Source organism: Echinops telfairi, unplaced genomic scaffold (genome assembly GCF_000313985.2).
Source record: "Echinops telfairi isolate 266 unplaced genomic scaffold, ASM31398v2 ScPeMD7_18;HRSCAF=68, whole genome shotgun sequence".
In the NCBI taxonomy this organism is placed as follows: domain Eukaryota; kingdom Metazoa; phylum Chordata; class Mammalia; order Afrosoricida; family Tenrecidae; genus Echinops; species Echinops telfairi.
In genome coordinates, this window is record NW_022103915.1 from 4,504,451 (window position 1) to 4,522,344 (window position 17,894).

The 17,894-nt window shown below is 58.7% G+C and overlaps 1 protein-coding gene across 1 annotated transcript in view; it reads right to left on the reverse strand.

Moving 5' to 3' along the window:
* Positions 1–17,894, reverse strand: part of BCL11B (BAF chromatin remodeling complex subunit BCL11B) — a 132,609-nt gene that overhangs the window by 75,931 nt on the left and 38,784 nt on the right. The window contains exon 5 of the mRNA XM_045288063.1: positions 13,898–14,116. Within this exon, the coding sequence (XP_045143998.1) occupies positions 13,898–14,116 (219 nt within the window). The remainder of the gene's footprint in view (positions 1–13,897; positions 14,117–17,894) is intronic.

The following is a 17,894-nucleotide window of genomic DNA, read 5'->3' on the forward strand; positions in this document are numbered from 1 at the left end:
CACCTCACACCACACACACATACACACAAATATCACACACCCATACCTCACACCCGCATCCCTCACACATACACACACACATCATGCACACACACCTCACACCACACACACACACACACATATCACACACCCATACCTCACACCCACATCCCTCACACATACACACACACATCATGCACACACACACACAAATATCACACACCCATACCTCACACCCGCATCCCTCACACATACACACACACATCATGCACACACACACCTCACACCACACACACACACACAAATATCACACACCTCACACCCGCATCCCTCACATACACACACACATCATGCACACACACACCTCACACCACACACACACACATCCTCACACCCACACCTCACACCCACATCCCTCACACATGCACACACACATCATGCACACATACACCTCACACCACACACACACACACAAATATCACACACCCACACCTCACACCCACATCCCTCACACATGCATACACACATCATACACACACACACACCACCCGCATCCCTCACACATACACACACATCACACACACACCCTCACACACACACACACTCTCACACCCACAAATATCACACATCTACACATCACACCCACATCCCTCACACATACACACACATCACGCGCACACACACCTCACACCACACACACACACCCTCACACGCACACACACACTCACTCCCACAAATATCACACATACACCTCACACCCGCATCCCTCACACATGCACACACACATCACACACACACACCCTCACTCCCACAAATATCACACACACACATCACACCCGCATCCCTGACACACACACACACACACACACACACACGCTTGCCAAAGTGAGCTGAGCACTGGGCTCTGACCCCCAAGTCCCCGACACGGTGACATCTGGCTCAGCGGCCCTCTCTGCTCTTCCTGAAAAGATACAGCATGTCTTGGATGGCACAGGCTAAAAATACTCTTGGCTCCTCAGCACTGGTTTACAAAAATAATTATATTTTCGCTTTAAAAAATGGATTATCGGCAAGTCTGTCCCCGCTATTCTTAGATCCTATGGGCCCCCAGGACAGTTCTGCTCTGCCCCCCAGAACTGCTCAGGGTTGGGGATTATTCAGCTCTGCCCATGCCCCCTCCCTCGGTACCAGGGCAAGCTATTGGGTAGTGTTTCAATGAGGTCCTCTCCTGTCAGTACTGTGCTCTGACCTGGCATGGGGCAGGGCGCAGAGACCAGGTGTGACCACACGACCTTCGTGAATCCTAAAGGTTGGGGCACTGGGACACACGTGGCCTTGAGTAAGGAAAGCAGGGGGCACCTCAGCGGGGACCAGCTCCAGATTGAACCCCGTGCACTCCGGGTGAGGGCTCCACCGGGCCGGCCCTCTCCCAGGCCATGGGCAGCCTCAAGGAAGAGACAAGGGGGGCTCCTGCCCTGGGGTCTACAGCCCTTCGAGGGCCTGTCGTGGGCTGGGAAAGGGACGTGGGTATGCCAGTCCCTGGGGACCAGGGAGGCTGGAGGTGACCCCATTCCAGAAAGGGTCTTTGCTGATACCATTGGGCTGGGGCTGGGGGTAAGGTCACCTGGGTGTGGGGCCCTTAAACCAACCAGAGGTATCCTTCTGAAAGACGGAGGAGGAGGTGGCCACAGGGCCACAGACAGCGAGGGAGTCGGCCACATGCCATAGTTGCGGACAGGGACCCAGAGAGCTACGAGGAAGGACCAGACGGGCCTTTCTCTCCCAGCCTTCAGAGAGCGCTCAGCTCTGGGCACCCCTCCGGCCTGCGAGCCCATGAGAGGCCAGGCTGTATTTCTGATGCCCCAGGCCACCCCTTTGCTGCGGCGGCCCCAGGAGACCAACCCAACAGGGAGAAGCCGCCGCCCCAAACAAGTCCACAGACAGCCCCACAGGGGCACCCTCACTGGGTGGTTGGTGGGTGCAATCAGGTTGAGTGACCCCGATGTAGCAGGAGGGAAGGCCCGGAAAGCGGTGCTGGGCTTCCTACACTTTCTCCATTCGTGACCCTTTCTCACCAGAGAGCTTGGTGACCCGGGCCAGCGTGGCACGTGGGATTTCCAGATCCCTTTACCTGTGGCCAAACTCATCGTGACCCCCACATTCAGTTACTGGACCCCATGGGAGGTCGAGAGGCCAACTGAAGAAGCTTTGTGCCAGCGGTTCTCAACCTGTGGGTCATGGCCCCTTTGGGACCCTTTCACAGGGGTCGCCCGATTCATCACAGTAGCAAAATGACAGCTATGAAGTAGCAATGAAAATAATTTGATGGTTGGGGGTCACCACCACATGAGGAACTGTATGAAAGGGTGGCGGCATGAGGAAGGTTGAGAACTGCTGGGTTAGACGGAGCCCTGACGGTCGTGGTTATGTGTTTGGTGGTGATCTGCAAGGTCAGTCGTTCGAAACCACCAGCCGCCGCACAGGAGAAAGGTGGGGCTTTCTACTCTTGTAAAGAGACAGTCTCAGAAACTCTCCGGGGCAGCTCTACCCTGTCCTGCCGGGTCCCTGTGAGTCGGCAGTTGGAGGGAAGCGGGAGGTGGGCGATACACACCTAAGGAGCCCTGGTGACAGGGTGGGTTACACATTGGGAGGTTAACGACAAGGTCGGCGGTGAGGGTCCATCGAACCCACCAGCTGCTCTGCAGGAGGAAGACTGGGCTTTCTACTCCTGTAAGCAGTCACCGTGCTGTACACGGCTCCCAGTACTCCGAGTTACAGGAAACCCACAGGGGCAGTGCCACCCTGTCCCACAGCGTGGCTATGAGTCGGGACCCACTGAGGGCAGGGAGCTTGGTTTTTTATGAGTTTTGTCCACAAACTCTCACACTAGGGAAAACGCCAGCTGGGGGCCTCGCCATCACAGGGACGCATCTACATGACAACCGGGGTGAGGGTCAGAGCCGAGTTCAAATGCAGGCTCTGGGGTGTGCTCCCAGCATAATGTGGGGCCAGCCCTGTCCAGTGTCAGAGACCTGGTGCCCCTGGCCATGAAGCCCTCCCATCAGACCCTCCTCCCTAAGGCATGGAGATAAACGAGGCTCTCGTTCACAATGACCCAGGGCTCAGCGGCTAGGAGCCGGTTCAACAGAACTTGAAGAATCCGCTCCTGCGCCCACAGATAACGCCTCGGCTGCCCTAATGACCAGCCCAACGGGGCGGCCCTGCCTCTGCTTCCCCTCCTAAAGAAGCCCATGCCTTCGATCCCCGCTGCTGAAATCAGGGCTGGGGCTGGGCCCTGGCTCCTACTCACCCTCCAGTGCGCCCACCTGCACCCGCCAGGCAGAGGGCCGGCCCAGGAGCCCAGAAGGAGGGAACCGCTGGGGCTGCACAAAAGGCCCACACTCTCGGGAAGACCTGGGTTCAAACCCCAGCCTCAAGGGCCTCCAGCTGTGCAATCTCAAGCAAGTCATCTCCCCTCTGGGGTCCCCTTTCCCCCAACATGGGAACCCTGGAAGAGGGACCCAATGGAGGCATGGTGGCTCAGAGGAGGAATTCTCCCCTTCCATGTGGGAGACAGGTCCAGTCGCCCTGCCCTGTCTGTCAGTGGGTTTGGGAGGCCCTGTGAGGTGGACAGGTGTCACAGGAGTTTCAGGTGGAGGGACGAGGAAGAAAGGTCTGGCAATCTATGTCCCCAAACCAGCCCATGGCCATGCTGTGCGTGACAGAGTTGCAGCCCACCCAGATGCGCTGGGGACCGCACACAGGGTGTTCTTTAGTGGTGTGGGGGGCACGATGAGTGGGCGGGAGGTGGGGTTGCGTGGCACGCAGGACTCCCAGCAGCGGCTAAGACCACACCCTGATAGGGAAGCGGGAAGTGGAGAGCAGGAGTCTGGGAAGCGGACGTGGAGGCCCGTCTGCAGTGTGAGCCAGAGGTACAGTGTGAGCAGACGTTCACTAGGAAAGGAGTGCCGTGTGAACCGGCGTGCACTAGGAAAGGTATACAATGTGAAACAGACGTACAACGTGGAAGGATATGTGTAAGACAGACATACAGTACGAAAGCAATATGTGTAAAACATACAACATGAAAGGAATGCCGTGTGAACCGGCATATAATATGAAAGGAAGATGTGTAAAACAGACATATAATATAAAAGGAATACCATGTGAAACCGACGTACACTACAAAAGGAACAGGGTGAAACAGACGTACGATCCCATATAGAAACAAAACCAGCCAGTCCCTGCCACCCAGCCCACAGGACAGAGAAACTGCCCCGTGGGTCCCAAGGCACCCAGACAGTCGGCTGCACAGAGGCAGGCTCAGCTTCCTCCCACGGAATGTCTGGTGGGTTAGAACTGCCGGTCTTGCAGGGATCAACCCTTTGCTTAACCCGCTGTGCCACCAGTGCTCCTAGGCATAGCCGGGGAGGGGCGGAGGGACCAGTGGATGTCAGGTTCCCAATGACCTGGCGGTCCCATGACCAAATTGGGGGGTTGGGGAGGGGATCCTGGCTGCTGCTTCCTCTTCCCGCAGTGACAACCCCACGTGGTCACGCACCAGGGGAAGCCCCACACAGGGCAGTCCAGTGGGGTGACCGACAAGGCGCCATGCTCGAGACAGATGCCAGTGGTGGAACTCCCTCCACCCCCTGGGGCCCCTCCTGGCTGGCCAGCCCTGCTCACTGGTAGCCACTGGACTTCGTGGTCCGCACTATGTGATCTGATGAGAGCGAGCCCCCCCTCTGCTCTAGGAAGTCAGTTGTAGCCCCCGCCCGCCAATCCTAAACCAACACAAGACCCTTGGACATTGGGAAGGACAAGGCTGGTGTCCGTGGAGTGGAGAGAGGGGGACGGACTGTGGGATTTGGAGACTTGTTAGTCTCCCAAGTGGGCACGGCCTCCTCACTGACCACAGCCTGGGCACTCGAGAGACCTGGACACAGGGCTGGGGACAGAGGCAGAGCGGGACCCAGCTGCCAACTCCCAGTGTCCCGCTGGACCCGGAAACCCAACTTGAGAGCCACTGGACTAACCCTTCCTTCCGTGCGGCCCCGTGCTCAATGCCAAAACTACTGGTCTGGGCGTCAGTCCCTTGTGTCCCCCACTACTAAAACTCAGACACCCCCCCCCTGGGCCCAGCCGAAGCTGGAGGGCTTGCCGTGGGGGTGGGACTCCCCCTGGGAGGCTCCCTGTCCACACTTAAGTCCATCTACTATGTAAGCCAGGCAGGGCCGCTGAGGGAGGGCTTTTCTGAATGGAAGCGGGCCTCTGATAGGGTCTGACCTCCCGGCGGGTACTTCCTGAGATTCCCTGGGCCTTAGGCCCATCAGTGGCTCTGGAGTCTGGAGGCCCCTGAACGTCAGGTAGCCTCGAGTCAGACCTTCATTTCTGAGTCTGGCCCAATCTCCCCCAATCTCCAGCAGCCAGCTCCGTTTCTGCTGTCTGCACTTCAGCCTGGGGAGCTGGAGGGTCAGGGGGCTGCCTGGGTCGGCTGGGCCACCGCAGGCCCTCTGTCCAGAAAGGAGCAGTAGACAGGATGTAGGTTCCTTCCCCTCTTCTGCCCACCAGGGCCTCTCCCAGGCAGGAAGCTGGACGTCTGAACACTTCCCAGGAAGGGCCGCCAAGCCTGACTGGGGACACGGGGCCCCCACGGTCATGGTACCACCATGCTTTCCAAGGGCTCGGGCTCCATTTCCACTGTCCTGCTGCCCCACGGCCCCTGCCCTCTGCTTTCCTGGCATAGCCACACCAAGATGGCAGTCATGTGGGGTGGCACACAAGAACTAAATGTACCCCACTTCAGAGGTGAGGAAACTGAGGGCTGGAGGGAGGAATGGGGCTAATCTGGGGTCACAGCTCCCAGCCACTGGGAGAACACAGGGAGAAAGGATGCTCAGGAGTTTCCCACAATGCCCATGGGTCTTCCAGGGCCTGCGTCCACAGTGACACTCACACACAAATCCACACAGTGTCCTGAGGGGAGGAGGGCCAGCCATCCAAGCCGGACCACAGTCTGCCTCAACCCCAGGGCCAGGGATGCCGATGGCAAAACTGAGGTGTCAAGAGGCTGGGGTCACGGACGGACCCCCCAAAGTCAAAACCCCGCCTGCTGCTAGATCTAAGCATGGGTGCCCAGCTTGCTGGTGGCTTCCCCCTCTGGGCCTCCTGGAATGGGTAGGTCCTGAGGAAGCTAGGTTCAAGTCAGCCCCTGCCCATGCCCTGCCTCAGTTCCCCCAGCGACAGGCTGAGGGGTTGGATCAGGTGGTCTCTCAAGGCACCTCCTCCCCAATCCCAAACGGTTCCACAACTCAAGCCTGCAGATCCCCCCAAGACAACCCCACCCCTGGTCCCTTGCTCCTGCCCACGGGGGCCGGCCAATGAGGCTTCCCTGAAGGACTGGGGCTGTGGCCGCTGGCTCCGGGTCCCTGCAGCCGGTGGCCGGCGCTGGCTCTCCACATCCACTGACTCCTTCAAAGTGCAGCTAGCGCCGCATTAAAAATTAATTACACATGCTATTTTATTGCGAGCGCATAATGTAATGCACACCAGCTGCGCTAAACAGCCCAGCTCCTTTTTAAGACGGCCATTAAAAAGGGAAGGGAGAGAGAAGACACTGCACTTTCAAATGCCTCTCCCTCCGAGCGGAGCCGAGCGAGCGCGGCCACAGCTCGGACCCATTGGCACTGAACGCTGTGATTTCACTCTGCCTTCGCGGATGGACCCACTGGGGACGGTGGCACTGCGACCCCTTTTATCCAAGGACAGCCACACAGCCCACCTCGGACCCCAGGGTGCTGCTGGAGGGCAGTGGGGAGGCGTCGCTGGGGGACCCCAGGAAGCTGCATCTAGGAATCGCTGTCAGGCAGAAAGCATGGGCCGCTGCCAGCCCACTGAGACCAGCTTGTTTAGAACGGCGCTGACAGCACCGGCGCTGGCGCTCCCAATGTCACTGTCCACACACACACAGACGAGCACGCGTGCACGCACACACACACAGATACACACCCAGGCTGACTACACACTCATACACACACTCATGCGCACAGATGAGCACGTGTGCACACGCACAGGCTGACTCACATTTATATACATTAATATGTACACACTCATGCACAGATGAACACACACACACAGGCTTACCCACATATATACAAAATCACACAGACATGCACATACAAAATTGCATCCACACACACGCTTACATACTGTCACTCACATACATACACAAGCTTACTCACAAACACTGAACATACATATGCAGACCTACTGACACATGCATACATATACATATACACACTCACATGCATACTATCTGACACAGACATATGCCTACCCACACTCACACTTAGACACATGCACACACAAGTTAACTCACATACACACACACCAAGCTTATTTACATAGATATTCACACACAGCTTACTTATAAATATCTATATCCACAAACTTAATCTCATATATATAAATATACTGACAGACATGTACCCACACAATTGCATGAATATAACACACACACTGTAACATAGAATACACATTCACTGACATATACACACTCCAGTAGACACATGCACACACATACATATATATGCTCATTCACACATATGATCTTAACTGTACACACAGAGACACGTGCACACAGACACATGTGGGTGAGCTCTTATTCACATATGTACATACACTTACACGCACAGATATACACATGCTTAGTCACATACACTTACATATACACACAGGTTTCATACTCTTACATACACACAAACACACGTGCAGACAGTCTTACATAGACACACACTCGTGTATAAACACACACTTTTACACACACGGGGGTTCAGGAAGTCTATGGAAAGATTCCATTCTCTCGCAATTCTCTTTTTGAACCTCCTCTATATGCACATTCACACATATATACTCACACTCTTATAAACACACTCAATTCCTCACGTGCATGGACACACACACATGCTTATACACATATGCATACTCACACATGCTGAGGTACACACACTCTTACACATACACACAATTACATATACTCATATACACACGCGCATGCAAGCGTCCAAAAGTTTGGAGAATGATTTTATTACCTTTCCATTCCATTCTCAATGATCTTTTTAAAGCCCCCTCATACACGCACACATCCATATGTTCTCACTACATATAAGCATGCACTCACACACGCACACTCACACACATGCATGTGATCACATATATCCCCATAGACTCATGACTCATTCCACACTACATCCCTGTTCACACACACACACACACCATGACCCAGGGGCCATGGGCACAGGCTGTGTGGGTTGGTGACAGATGCCTGTTCTGCAGATACCCTCACTCGCACACACCCACACTGGTTCTCTCCTCACTTCCAGAGTCTCCTGGAAGGCTCGCCTGCCCCAGGGCCCAGGACAGAGAGCAGCTTCCACTGGCAAGGCTGCCAGGCTCCCCTACCCCTGCCATCTCAGGGTTCGCCCAGCCCCGTCCACAAGAGGCCCACAGCCTGCTCCCCACTCTGATATGAAAGGTGCGCAGCACAGACCAGTCGCCCGTCCACAGGGAGTGTTCTGAAAGAAGCCGCCTTCCAGACAGACTGTATTAATTGCACCAAACTTCCAATGGACAGCAAGGGTGTCTAGCCACCACTGAGCCTCACTGGACAGCTCCGCTATAAACCCAACTGGCCTCGAACCCCAGAGTCTAATGGGAGGCGGGGAGCACGGCAGATTCCACCGCCCAACCCTACCGTTGACTAGCAGGTATTCTTTTATCTTTGCTGTCCCTGCAGTCCGTGCCAGGAAGCCCCAGCCGCGTTAAAGAGCGCAGCCAGCGTGCGTTCCGTAGGAAAGCACATGGAGTTTAACTTTACAAGACTGCCCCACGAGTTCAGCGGTTGCTAATGACAGCCTCCGGCTCCCTCTATAAAACCCAAACACTTCCCCTTCCAGGCGTGGGAGCCGGCCTGGGAGCTCCCGCCAAAGGCCCCAGACCCCGGACGTGGCCGGTGGTGGGTACTCATCGCCAGAGCTGGTGATCACGTGTGGCTTGTAAACAGACCAACATCAAGTGTCTCTGTGCCAGGAGCTGCGCCAGTGTAGAGACAGAGTGCCCTCAGGATGGGAGCTGAGGGACACAGGGCGGGGAGGCACCGCTGAACAGGGGTCACATGCATAGCCAAGGACAGAGCCGCCTGATGACCACCTATCAAGCAGGGAGGCTGCAGAGCAGGGCAAGACTTCAAGGAGCCAAGGCTCCTTGGCCTTCAAACTCCTCTCCTGCTCCTGCCCGGTCCCCACCAAGCTCTGTCCCCCAGGCCACCACAGATGCCCCAGGGTAACCTGGCATTTAGCTAAGTACAAGGGGGCTTCGGGAGACCCGAGGGGAGATCCTGTTGTCTTTTGATTTCATTTTCCACTGACTTTCCGGAGTCCTCCCTCCTCTCACTGTTGTGAGCTGAGCTGGCCCACGGGACCCATGGTCAGGCCATTGGGATGCTCACTGGCTGGTTTCTTCCTAGTTTGTCTCGGTCTAAAAGTTCCACTAAAACCCACGCAGCACTCTAGCCACACACAGGTGCCAACTGACCTACAACCAAGACGGTCGTGTTCAACCCCGGCTGGGAACTTTACCCTGTCCGTGCATCCCGCCAAGGCGTGGGCGAGCGGGCACATGGGGTGTTTTCTGCGAGCTACGGAATTCCTCCCTAAAGCCCAGCATTATTGCAACAGAAGCAAGAAGAAGCAAGGGGACGCCATGGCCCTCCGTGGGCACCCCAAGGCGGGACTGCTTGGGAATGCTGCCCGGCCAGGGTGTGGACCCCACCATACCTGCGTGGGCACCTCCCCCAAGTCAGCTCCTCCTGTAAATTCGCACAGCCGGCTGTGGTCTTGGTGTGCTCCAGCAACGGGGTTACAGAAGGGGTGGCGGGGAGCGCTCTGTATTCATCGGAAGAGGCGGTTTGGTGCGTCCCCCGATGAGGAAAGGAAGGGTAGCAGAAGGCGCCGGCTGCCCGTTTGGTCTTTCCAGCAGCCTGCTTCTCCCTGCCTGACAGGGGGTACCGGGAATTTGCCACTCCATTCCAACTCCTAACTAAACAGGCACTAAAACATTTAAGCCCGGAACCCAGCACCAGTGACAGGCAACACAAAGGGCAGAGGAGCGTCAGGGACTGCCCCGGAGCAGAGGGACGGCACCGACACTGACAGCAGCCCCGACAGGGTCAGGGGGACGTCAGCCCTGAAGCTGCACCTGGCCACGGGGCACCCCTTCCCATGCTCCCCACCTGGCTCTGCAATCCAGTGTGTTCTAGAAGGTTCCCCAAGAAGCCCAGAGCGGAGCCAGCCCCTGTGGTTGAAGCAGGTGCTCTGAGCTGGCGGAATCCCACCTGGAACACTTCCTCCCTGTTGGCCCTCCTTTCTCCAGGGTCCACGGGGGGCAGAGACCCACACGCCCGACACGGTAGGTGCTTGGGGTGGAAGAGTGGAAGCAGGAGCGGGTGTGAGCGTCCAGACCTTGACCTCTCTGGGTTCCTCTGTAGTGGGCAGAGGAGCCCCCAGAAGTTGGCGGAGGGGTCGGTTCAAGAGTGGACACACGTCACCCGGGCACGAACATTTTCCTGTCAACGGCCGTTTGGATGTTTACCACGCTTGTCATTCTCAGGCCACACTAGTCAGACACTTAAATGAACACCACACACACACACACACACACACACACACACACACACACCGACCACCACCGCTGTGCTGGCTAGAACTGCTTCCTTTGGGAGGGCGTGCCATGGCCCCCGGCCTGACACAGCTGAGGACAAGCCAGAGTGAAGACCACTGAAAGGACACGGGACGTGACCAGCACGGAGAAGACTGAAAGCCCTGTGGACGGCCAGGAGAGGACAGCTGTCTCGGAAGAAGACCCATGCCCAGAATGCTCCCTCGAGGCAAGGGCTGAGAGACGTCGGCGCATGTACGGCGGACATGTCATCAGGAGAGCCCCGGCCCCGGAGAAGGGAATCGTGCTTGGTAAATTGGCAGGGCGGCGGCAACAGAGGAAGGCCCTCTACGAGATGGACTGGCACGGTGGCCGCGTCGACGGGCTCACAGTTAAGCAGGATCGTGAGGACAGAGCAGGACTGGGGGGGTGTTTCATTCTGAGAGGACCGCCATGCCCCGGAGCTGAGTGGAGGGCACTCAGCCACCACCACAGCGGCGTGAGCCAGCCCTTCCCCAGCTCCAAGTGAGCTCCAGCTCAGAGCCACTCCACAGCACAGAGCTCAACTGCCCCACACGCTCTCCAGGGTCCTAAAGCCTTACAGACGACAACGCGGGTGGGCTCCAAGGCTCCCACGGTCTTTTTGTGAGCAGCCCGGCTCCTGACCGCGGGACCCCTAGGACAGCCCTGGGACAAAAGCACCGCTGGTGTCCCAGACCCAGACCCAGGGAAGTTCCCAAGGAAAACCCCAAGTCCCGCCCACCGAATGGATTCCCACTCAAAGTGGGCCTATAGGACAGAGTGGAATCGCCCCTGCGGGTTTGCGAGACTGCAACTCTTTAGGGGACCAGAAAGCCTCGTCTCTCTGCCACAGAGCGGCTGGTGGTTTCAAACCGCTGACCCCGTGGCCAGCAGCCCAACCACTACGAACGAACGCAGAGAAGGAAGAGCCCTCATGATGGCGCTGGTGAGCAGGAAGGGAGCGTACACCAGGAACTCCACACCAGGCCATCGAGCCGGTTCCACCTCACAACCACACTCTAGGACAGAGCAGAACTGCTGTGTGGGAATTCGAGACTCTCAATCTCATGGGAGGAGAAAGCCCTGTCTCTCTCCCACGGCGCAGCTGGTAGTTTCAAACTGCTGACCTTGTGGTCACCACCACACCACAGGGCTCGGGGACTGCCCAAAGAGCAAGCAAGTGAATCTTAGACGAAATAATAAGCCAGAGGCCCTGAGGTGGCCACTGGCTCACCTTGGACACACCCTCAGTGAAGACAACCTCTGGAGAAAGCCATCAGACTTGGTGACCCAGGGGGACAGGTCTCAGAGGCACCCGAGATGACCCAAGGTGACCCCAGAACCCTCTGCATGGTCAGAGGGAGTTGGCCCTGAGGGGGGAGCCCACTCCAACAGCAGCAGTGGGCAGAGGACACGTGTGAAGACACCAAGAGGCATGGTCCCCTCCGTGCCCCCTGGACTTGGACAAGAAGCCCTGGTAGTACGGAGATTAAGTGCTCGGCGGCTTACCGGAAGATCTGGACCTCGAGCCCACCAGCCGCCCCATCCTCGGGAGGACGTGGCTGGCTGCATCAGTACAGAGTCCAGCCCTGGCATGCCTGGGGGCAGTTCCTCCCCCAGCGGGTGAGGATTAGGGTTTGCTTGGCTCTCAGACAGCAGTGGTGTGGCAGAAGCAGAGGGTTGTCGGTAGAGGCACCCCAAAGACAAAGCTCAGCCTTGCCACCTTGGCCCAGAACTCAGCACCCCTGCAAACAGGGGTGCTGGCAGCCGAGCAGTCCCCCACTTGGAGGCTGCGCAGAGCTCATGCCAGCACGGGGTTAAGCAGAGGCAGGCAGCCTCTGCCAAGAAGATCAGGTTTCTGCTCTGCACAACTTGACCCAGGCCATCAAACACACGCAGGCTGATCTCGGCCCGGTGGCTGCAGGGTTGCAGCACTAATTACAGGAAGCCCCCACACACACATACCCCAAGCGGCCTGCGTCCCGGACACCCACCCAGAGCAGCCTCACACGGGGGCTTCTCCAGCCTCGTGGGGGGCCTCAGGGCCCTTAGGCCCGGGGCCAGGGGGCTCATTGTGGGGTCAGTTTACAGGGCAAGCTCAGTCTGTGCTTTGGGTTTTCAAGGCAGAAGAATCCAACCTCTGCCCTCCCTGGCAGCCAGACCTCATGACATCACTGGCCTTGGGGCCCCTCAGCCCTGGAGCAGGGCCCACTGAAGGGGCAGTCCCTTGAGACAGCTCCACTAGCGGAAGGGGCCGAAGTGAGGAGCAGAAATCTGACCAAGTAGTGTCCTTTTCTAGATGGTGTCCAGGGGAGCTGCCCAGAGCCAGTGACGCCGCCCCGCCTATTGGGCTCTGCTTCTCTCACCCCGCTAGCACCACCCACTCATGCGTGGGCGTCAGCACCCTGAGGAGGCAACACTGCGGGGGCCCGGGCACAGCCCTCCATGGCAGCGTCCCCGGCCCCCCACTCAATCCCAGCAGTCTTCTTGGTGTGGGTTTTGGAGGTGGGAGGGGCAGGCAGCCACGAGCAGTGACAGCGACAGTCTCTGTCTACCCTTCGGTTGAATGGGCAGGCAGGGGGCCCACCCAGAGCCAGGCTGCACCCCAGGAGGCACCTGGAACCAGTGTCCACGCCCCCACCCCCCACACTCCCTGACACATTTCACCCCTTCCTGAGACAGACGCTCCAAGGCGCCTTTTGATTTTGGAGCCCACCCACCCCCACCCCCATCTACGTTCACAGGCCACACACACCCCCAGAGACCCGGCCACTTGGCCAACTCCAGAGCTGCGCACTCACAGACAGCCCAGGAACCTTCTAGTCCAGGAGGCCGGGGAGGAGGTCCCCCCCACCCCACGGAGAAGACAACCTCAGATGTTAAGCGTTATCCAATTAAGCGTTAGCTAAACAGCCCAGAGAGGGAGCTGGGTGGCTGGGGAAGCTATGCTGGGATGAGGCTCACATCATGGTGGGAGGGCTGATTTACAGCTCTGCTAAGGGACTTGGCCATGCTCCCTGGAGCCCCCCCCCCAAAAAGCACCTTTCTGACCGGGGCTTGCACTGCACCCAGGGTCCCGGCCTTGACCCAGGCCGGCTAGGAGGAGCCCGTGGCAGAGTGGCAGCCAGGTACCGGCCCCCCGCCATCCCGGGAGCCCACCCCCCACCGAGGCGGCGTCTGTTACCTGACAACTGACACTGGCATCCAAAGGGGGCCGGAGCCTCCGTCTGACCCTCACCCTGAGTGCCGTCCCCCGAGAGCGGGCGCCCACCGCAGCACGGCAGGGCCAGGCAGGGCGGGAGGGCGCCCAGCGCGCGCAGCGGCGGTGTGATCACAGATGTGTGAGGGTAGGAGGACGCAGCGATGGGGGCCATCGCTGGCAGCTGGGCAGGCCTGCACGGCCCTGGAGAGAAAACAATAGAAAAGACTGGTCAGTCGGGCCCTGGACTGGACGGGGTGGGGCGGGGCGGGGCCCGGGCTCACTCAGGGACAGGGTGGAGGGTGGGGTGCTACTTCCACAGCTGCCAGGGGGCTGTCTTGGGGCCAGGACCCCCACCCAGGAGAGACCTAAGCAGGCATGGGCACATAGGCCCTGTCGGGGGCCCCCATCTCCCAGGTAGGGCCCCCCACGCAGGGGCTCTGGGAGGCTCTAGAACAGCCCCCAGTGAGGGTTGGGACCTCAGAAGACGGGGTGACCCTCTTATTCTCAGAGAAGGGAGCTACCACTGCTGGCCCCACCGGACAGTCATTGGTCCAGAGGCCAAACCTCCGTTAGCTGGGCAGCTGGCCACTGCTGAAGCTAGAGCGCTCACAGTCCTCTGTGACCCAAGCACCAAGACCACCGCACCGTCCCAGCGATGCCCCCCCCCCCCCAAAGCCCCAGCAGTGCACAGTAAGTACCCCTCGGAGCATCTAGGTGGGGCTCAGGGTGCCTCTGCTGGCTGGTGACACACACGTGCACCCGGGAGCCCCGGGGCCACCTTGCCTCTGCCTGGCCCCCCACCCCTGCCACCACCACCCCAGCTCCCCAGGCTTCCCAGAAAGGTCTGCACTTGATTTGGGCACTTATCTTACGTGGTGAGGAGACCACCAGGGCAAAACTTCCCCCTGACACCCTTGAAACCACATGTGAAGAAGCCCGAATTCCTTCCCTGGATCTGCAGCTGAGCAGGGACGCGTCAGGCGGAACAGAAAGAAAGCAGAAGGTGGCGGGAGGCGTGGAGGGCCGAGTGGCCTGCTGCCCTGCAGTCCAGTGGGGCCCAGGACCCATGAATAGTCTCAGCCTCAGGTGCCAAGCAGAAGACCAAGCCCCAGTGTCATGCAGGCCCCAGCAAGCCTGCCCTTGCCACCAGGAATCCCCCAGCACTGGCCTGTGTGCAGCCCTGTCCAGCGAGCCTGGTCGGTCCAGACTACCCTGTCACTTACTCAGCAACGCCCACGAGCCCCACCCCCCAGGGAGCCCCTGAAGTTTCCCACACCGCTGTGCGGCTGGGCCTGGACAAGGCAGAGATCCGAGGGCTCAGTCCTGCCAGGTGCCAGGAGAGCCCACAGACCGTCAAAACCAGGCTTGAGCTCAGAGCCCTGGTGTGACCACACCACCCAGCCTCTGCCGTGGACCCTGACTGAGCCCCGCCCAGGAGCCCCTGTCAAGCCCCAGAGCAATTTTCCCAAAGATAGAGGGAGCTTCATGGGGGCTTCTTGGGCAAGCGGGAGAGGGAGATAATCCTTCTGGAAAGACCCAGAATGTGTCCAGACAAACCACCCACAACACAAGGCTCTGCAGCTCAGCACCTGCCCCCAGACTCTGGCGGGGTGGGGTAGGGGCAGAGGGCTTCCACAAGGCCACGTGATGAACGCAGGCCTCCCGGGAGCCCATCAGCCCAGGGCCAGCAGAGAAGTGAGGGCAGCCAGTAGAAGGAATGGCCTCTGGCCCCAGCTGCCCAGCCCCCCTCCCTTGAAGCAGCTGGGACCCTAAGTTCTGCCCAAAGGCAGGGGCCCAGGCACCCTCTTCTACTGCCATCGTAAGAGCCAATGAGAAAGAAGCCAGCCCCAAAGACCCATCGGCGTGGTCCCTTTCCCTGACCTGCCCAGAGCCCGTCCCAGACAGTCTGGGAAACCTCAGAGAGGGGCCCTATAGCCCAGAAGACTGGGGAGCCCTGGTGACGTAGTGAGTTGGTCAGCGTTTCAAAACCAACAGCCGCTCCACAGGAGAAAAATGAGGCTCTCTGCTCCCATGAAGACTTAGTCTCCAAAGCCTATGGGGGCAGTTCTACCCTGTCCTCCGGGCTCGATCTGAGTCGGCATCGATCGGTAGCAGTGAGTTTGGGTCTGAGAGGGGCTGGGTTGGGTTTAAATATACGCTTCTTAGTGGTTGCCAGGAGGCGTGGGATGTGAGGCTGATGGGCCTGGGGTCTCTTATTAGGGCGATGGCCAACCACCACTTGAGGGGGAGGCTGGTGGTTCACTCTGGTTCCCCCACTCCCGTCCTACCCCACACACACACACCTTTGTGGGGACCCCTGTCCCCCAGAGTGTCCCACCCACAAAGAGTGAAGTGGTCGAACTGTGACAACCCCATCCAAGACAGAAACCTCGTGAGGTGGATGAGGAGGAAGGAGGGCTGTCGGCTGGGTTCTGGCTCAGATGGACTTCGCTGCCCTAAAAGCCACAGGCCTGTCCACCTTTCTTTCAGTGTACAGTCAGGAAATGCAGGAATCCCAGAGGACAGCCACAGCCTGAACACACCACACACTTCCGGCAAGGAGGGTGCCCGGGGAGAGGAAGCCCCTGCCCCACTGCTGCTTCCTTGCCCCAGGAGGCAAGAGGGAAGGGAGTCTGTTTGTCTGTTGCTCCATCCCTCGTCTTTAACCCCCTGACACCACAGATGGAGGCTGTGGGTAGGGGTGCTTGCTGGACACCCAGTCAGGCCTGTCCAGCTGGGGGTTCAGCCTAAAGTGGGATGCAGGGGCTGGACAAAAGCACCCCTGGCCCCTCACCCCGGTTGGGGACACTAGAGGTTCAATGATGTAATCCTTGCTTTCTGCATGGGAGACCTGGGTTCAAATCCTGGCCAATGCGCATCATATGTAGCCACCACTGCCGGAGCTTGTGCGAGGAGCCTGGTAGGTTGCTAGGTTGCCGAACAGGTTTTCCCAGCACTTCTACTCTAAGGACTGGGAAGGAAGGGCTGGCGATCTGCTGATTAAAACCCCATGGCCACTGTGCCCAGGGGGCAATCATTGGGGACCAAACCCCAATCTGCTGCCTGGGTGGGTCGATGCAGACTCCCAGCCAGGCTGTAGGGCTGAGCAGAACTGCCCCAGTGGGTTTCCAAGGCCGTCCATCTTTCTCCAAGGAGCAGCTGGTGGGTTCCGACCGCCCACTGGCTTCTGGGTTAGCTGCGAAGGGCTTGTAACCCTGCACCACCAGGCTTTGTTCCTGCCTTAGCACTGTTCCTAAGGGGACCTCCTCACAAGGGAGCTTCGAGGGGTGGGGAAAGCTGCACTCACCAGACCTCCTGGTTGAGTGGGACAGGGGTCGGCCTCAGGTGCACCAAACAAGGGGAAGAAAAGTCAGCGCGGAAAGCCCAGGGCGACCTGCTGGCGCCTTGGATGGGCGCTCTGCAGAAAGATGAGGCTGACTGGCTGCTGCTGTACTGATTTGCGGGGTTGGAAGCCCCAAGGGGCAGTTTCACTTTGCCCCTGGAGGGTCCATGGAAAGCCCAGGGCGACCTGCTGGCGCCTTGGATGGGCGCTCTGCAGAAAGATGAGGCTGACTGGCTGCTGCTGTACTGATTTGCGGGGTTGGAAGCCCCAAGGGGCAGTTTCACTTTGCCCCTGGAGGGTCCATAGGAGTGAGAAACTGACTTGGCAGGAAAGGCTTGGGATGCTCTCGGTGGGTGACAGGGCAGGCTCTGCTGGCGCCAAGGTGAGAGGTCTGACCTCACCAAGGCTCTCCCCGGAAGAGAGAGGTCTGCTCCCATAAAGACTGCAGCCTTGGGGGCTGTGGGGCAGTTGGACGCCGTCCCACAGCATGGCTTTGCGGCAGAACTGCAACAAATAAAGCACCTGCCCCCAGCTCCACCGCGTGGTGAGCCTTAGCATCCCACCAGGGTCCGAACCGGCTCCGCTCCCAGCCAGGCCCTCCACGTGGGGCCGCCGCCGCCCTCCGCACGCATGCGC